This window comes from Crocuta crocuta, unplaced genomic scaffold (genome assembly GCF_008692635.1).
Source record: "Crocuta crocuta isolate KB4526 unplaced genomic scaffold, BGI_CrCroc_1.0 scaffold7, whole genome shotgun sequence".
Taxonomy (NCBI): domain Eukaryota; kingdom Metazoa; phylum Chordata; class Mammalia; order Carnivora; family Hyaenidae; genus Crocuta; species Crocuta crocuta.
In genome coordinates, this window is record NW_027531904.1 from 6,896,048 (window position 1) to 6,901,219 (window position 5,172).

General features: G+C 52.7%; 1 protein-coding gene and 1 long non-coding RNA gene across 7 annotated transcripts in view; both read right to left on the bottom strand.

The window, feature by feature from the left end:
• Positions 1 to 1,217, bottom strand: part of LOC144240174 (uncharacterized) — an 18,864-nt gene extending 17,647 nt beyond the window's left edge. Inside the window, exon 1 of the long non-coding RNA XR_013337635.1 lies at positions 511 to 1,217. This is a non-coding gene — a long non-coding RNA (uncharacterized LOC144240174). The remainder of the gene's footprint in view (positions 1 to 510) is intronic.
• Positions 1,218 to 1,852: 635 nt separating this feature from the next.
• The window catches only part of RCCD1 (RCC1 domain containing 1), a 7,713-nt gene continuing 4,393 nt past the window's right edge, over positions 1,853 to 5,172 (bottom strand). For 5 of the 6 annotated variants that reach the window (XM_077774427.1, XM_077774428.1, XM_077774425.1 and 2 more), the window contains 4 exons: positions 4,187 to 4,285; positions 3,659 to 3,829; positions 3,127 to 3,156; positions 1,853 to 2,547 (listed from right to left, as the gene is read on the bottom strand). In XM_077774427.1, coding sequence (XP_077630553.1) covers positions 2,399 to 2,547; positions 3,127 to 3,156; positions 3,659 to 3,829; positions 4,187 to 4,285 — 449 coding nt within the window. In that variant the 3' untranslated portion in view covers positions 1,853 to 2,398. The remainder of the gene's footprint in view (positions 2,548 to 3,126; positions 3,157 to 3,658; positions 3,830 to 4,186; positions 4,286 to 5,172) is intronic. The other variant, XM_077774430.1, reaches the window with a different exon arrangement.

The following is a 5,172-nucleotide window of genomic DNA, read 5'->3' on the forward strand; positions in this document are numbered from 1 at the left end:
CAGAGAAAAAACCCCCCCCCCCCCCCCCATCACTCATTTTTAGGGAAATGCTACTCAGCATCACACGGAGACGGCACCTTACACCTATTAGGATGGGGATCATCAAGGACAACAGAAAACAGGTGTTGGGCAAGGATGTGGACACATTGGAACCCTGTGCACTGTCGTAGAAATTAAAAATGACAAAGCTCCTGGCTCACTCAGGAGGTGGAGTGTGCGACTCTTCATCTCAAGACTGTAAGCTCAAGCCCTGCATTGGGTGTAGAGACTACTTTAAAAAAATATAAAATCTTGGGTGCCTGTGTGGCTCAGTTGAGTGACTTCAGCTCAGGTCATGATCTCATGATTCAGGAGTTCAGGCCTCACTTCAGGCTTGTTACTGTCAGCACAGAGCCTGCTTCTGATCCTGTCCCCCTCTCTTTGCCCCTCCCCCACTCATGCGCACGCACACACATTCTCTCTCTCAAAAATAAACAATTTTTTTAAAAATACATAAAATTTTAGGGGCACCTGAGTGGCTCAGTTGGTTAAGCACCCGACTCCTGGTTTCGGCTCAGGTCACGATCTCACAGTTCCTGGGTTCAAACCCCATGTCTGGCTCTTCACTGACAGCACAGAGCCTGCTTGGGATTCTCTCTTCCTCTCACTCTTTCTCTGCCCCTCTCCAGCTTGCTCTCTCTTTCAAAATAATAAACAAATGTTAAAACACATTACACACACACACACATATATAGAAAATCTTTTAAAAAGTGTTAAAAAATTGTTTAAAAAATTGTACAGCCTCTGTGGAAACCGGTGTGTAGGTTCATCAAAAAATTAAAAATAGAATTACCATATGACGCAGAAATTCCCCTTCTGAGTATACATCCAAAAGAATTGGAAGCAGGGCCCCAGAGAAGTATCCATATACCTACGTTCATAGCAGCATTATTCACAGCAGCTAAAACACAGAAGCAACCCCGTGACCATCAACTGATGAGCAGATAAACAAAATGTGGTGTGTATAGGACAAGGATTAGGATTCTGGCCTGAGGGGTCCCTGGGCGGCTCAGTTGAGTGTCTGACTTCGGCTCAGGGCATGATCTCACGGTTCGTGAGTTCGAGCCCCGCGTCCGGCTCTGTGTTGACAGCCCAGTGTCTGGAGCCTGCTTCTGATTCTGTGTCTCCCTCTCTCTCTGCCCCTCCCCTGCTGATGCTCTGTCTCTCACAAAAGCAAAATAAACATTAAAAATTTAAAAAAAAAAAAAAAGAGGATTCTGGCCTGAAAAGGAAGGAAATTCTGCAGTATGCTGTTAACATGTATGAATCTTGAGGACATTATGCTAAGTAATAGAAGCTAGTGACAAAATATATATACAGGAAGAGTCCACTTACATGAGGTAGAGAAGTCGAAATCAGAAAGACAGAAGGTATAATGGTAGTTGCCAGGGGAGAGTGGGGAGTCATAGCTCAATAGGTAAAAAGTTTTGGGGCACCTGGGTGGCTCAGTTAAGCATCTGACTTTGATTTTGGCTCAGGTCGTGATCAAGGTTTATGAGTTCAAGCCCTGCATTGGGCTCTGCGCTAATAGTGCAGAGCCTACTGGGCTGGGAGTCCCCTCTGTCCCTCGCCTGCTCTCTCAAAATAAATAAACTTTAAAAAAACAGATAACAGTTTCAGTTTTACAAGATGAAAAGAATTATGGGGGTCAATGGTGGTGCTGGCTTCACAACAACGTGAATATACTTCCTACTACTGGACCGTACCCTTAAAAATGGCTAAAATGGCAATTTTTTATGTACACTTTAACTCAGTTAAAAAAAAAAAAAAAAGAAATAATGACCATCTACAGAAAAGTATATAAAGAGGTATATTCACCTGATGGAAAACCACCTAACAATAATAATGAATGAATCGCACAAAGGACACTACATGGATGGATCGTACCGTGTTCAATGAAAAAATAAGACACAAAGGAACATATGCAAGATGATTCCATTTACATAAAGTTCAAAAGCGGACAAACTAAATCCTGTTGTATAAGGATCCACACAGGGAGACAGAATCTGGAGAGAGGAACAAAAGATGACCTCCAGCGGTTCCCCCTCTCAGCCCTACCCCTGATCACCTTGGGGTAGGTGGGGGAGCTTTAAAATCTACCCCAGCCCGGGCTCCCCACCCACAGGTTCCGACCTCACAGTGTCTGCAGTGCTGGCCTCGGGCACTCGCTTCCAGAGCTCCCCGCCCATTCCTAACGGGGGCGGGGGGACCAAGGTGAAGCCGCAGCCCTAAGGCGAGGGGAGGGGCGAATGCAGGGCCTCTGGGGTGCCGGCAGACACTTCCTTGCCCGGGGTGGGGGCTCATGGGTGCTGATGGAAGAATTCACTGTACACTTCTTGTACACCCTTCTCTGCAGCCGTCAGCTGTCTTTCTCCACGGCGTACACGTAGGTGTTCCAGGGCCCACAGCTCACGGCCCTTACCTGGAGCTGCGCATCTACAAAATACTCCACTCGGCGGGGCCGATCCAAGCTGCTCACGTCCGTGTGGCCAAGCTGCCCGTATTTACCTACAGTGAAATGAGCCCCTTGGCCCTCCTCGCCACTGGACCTTGGGGCCGCCCCCCTCCAGGAAGGAAATTCAGCCCATCGACCGAAGTGCCGGGTCTAAGCCTCCACTCCGCCGGTGTCCACTCTGGGAGTTCAGGGGACCAGGCCACAGAGTCCTCAGGGCCAAGTGAAGCCACAGGTCCCCAAGGGGCAGCCGCCACCAGCCGCTCCGGGCAAGATGCTCTTGCGGGTGGCCTGCTCCTCGCCCCAGATACTCAGCAGAGATTTCTGCTGCAGCTTTTGTTTCTCCCCAGTGTAGACCAACAGACGGGTCAACAGTGCTGTCTAACTACTCCCTTAGGACACTTTTTCAGAAAGAGAAACGGGAAGTACTAACAGCATCTCCTGTCTGGTCTCTGAGCTTCAGTGTACTTGGACCCGCTCTGGACGAGGGGATACACAGTTCAGTCCCCAACTTCCCGGTGGTCAGAGGCCCCTGCCTCCCCACGGCTGCGTGGCTTTCGTCTCCTGCCCTCCACCCCCGGGTCCCTTCCCCTCCCCCCACTGGCTCAAGCATCACCAAGCAAGCCCTTACTTACCCCAGCCCCAAGTGTAGAGCTCCCCGCTTCCTACAACAAGAGTAAGGGGCTGTCACAGGCATCTGTCTACACGGCCTGCCACAGCCCACTGCCAGCACCTTCCATGTGTCCTGAGCTCTGCTGGGCACAGCAAAACATCCCCCCTAACAGTGTGTAATCACATCCACGGTGGTAAAGGACTCGGGCTAAATCGGTTTACCTTCCTTTCTGCCAACTGAGGGGCTACAGCTCACAGCTACTGAGTTCAGGAGTCTCAGAGGCTGGACTGGGCAGGCCCGGCTCTCGGACAAAGGAGGCGAACGCTAGCCTCCCTCCAGCAGGGACCTTCGGGGCCTGCCGGCTGGGGACCTACTGCTGATCCCCATGGCGGTTGGGGCCGTAGTCACTGAAGTGACGCAGCTACTCAGGACCCGTCAAAGACACTTAAAGTAACAGTTTTTAGGGTGATCACACTCTTCTGCAGCGGGTGTGGGACGGGGTGGAGGGAGGGACTTCCTGCTCCTTCGTGACCCAGCCCCCCAGCCCCACTCACTGGTCACCACTGCCGTGTGCCGGGATCCACAGCTGGCCTTGACTGCGTCTGTGCCCAGGGGGAGATCCAGTAAAGCCGGGAAGGGCTGGACGGCTATGAAGGGGGCCGGGCCTCCATCCTCACCCCCGCCTGTTCTCCTCACGTCAGAACCGTCTTCCTTCAGGCCACTAGCTTCGGAGAAGCGGGAAGAGTGACGAGGATAATGGCAGTTCACACTGAGCACTGACCTACCCTTTATCCACACATGGGCTCATCCAGCACAACAGCACCTCAAAGCACCTTCCTGTCCACCCTCCCCCCGCCCCCCCGCAACCCCGGGGACGTGCTGGGGTTGACAGGTCCGCAGGGAGCATGGTGCTGACGCTGACGCACCAGCCTCACCGTGCTCCCGTCCCTAGGGGCCAGCGTCCTGCAGCGGGTCCTGGGGTCCCGCGGATGGCACATGTCCCTCCTGAGCGCCGTGGGGTCCCAGGCCAGCATACGGCCAGGAGTTGGGACCGAGAGAAACAGCCATAGAATGACGCTCACCTTCCCGGGCAGCGGTCTGGCCATCCTCTGCCAGGCTCCTGCTGGGCAGGGCCAGCTGCCCGGATTCGTTCCAGCCCCAGATGTAAATATCGCCAGTCTCTGGAAAAGAGACAAAGGGGACCCATCAATTAGACTGTAAACCCCTCACAAACCCGGAAGTCCCCTGAATCCACCCGAACTCCCTCATGCCCACTAGCTCCCTGGGGACAACTAATGCATGGCCTGCCCCAGTCAGCACCCCTGCACGGCCTCCCTCAGGCCCTGGTCTTTTTTTTTTTTTTTTTTAATGTTTACTTATTTAGAGTGAGACGGTGAGGGAGGTGGAGAGGGGTAGAGAGAATCCCAAACAGGCTCTGCACTGTCAGCGAGGTGAGGATCGATCTCGAGAACCATGAGGTCATAAGGAAAACTGAAATCAAGAGTCCGGACACTTGCCTGACTGAGCAACCCGGGTGCCCCTGGACTCACACCATCTTGCACAAACCTACCATGATAACAGCCCTGTGGCCTGAAGCCTTCCGGAGCACAGCCCCTGACACACTATTCTAGATCGCACACACAAAAGTCCTTAGGGACACTTTTGGGGCATAAGGTCCTTGGATCTGCTCTGGAGATGGGACTGACGCTTATCTATTCTCAAACAGCCTCCTCCAGGTGGCCTCCCTAGCATGGACTCCCTAGCCTCAAGGGCTATAAAAGCAGGTCTGAAGGGAGGTGGGGCCGCAGCCAGCTTGCAGCCGCCTGAGACACACATCTGTAAGTAAACGGTTTCTTGTCCAGCTGGACTCAGCCTTTTTCTTTGATCTACAACTTCTTTGGGGTACATTTTGCACAAACTTCCCTTTGTCCCACAACACACACTTCAGAAATATACCCCTGGAAGCTCCCCCAGGGCCTCCCTTTCAAACCCACTGAGCCCGCACCCTTTGTTCAGCCCCCTCCCCCACTGGTCCAGCTGAAGGCCTTTTCTGGAAGCTCTAACCACC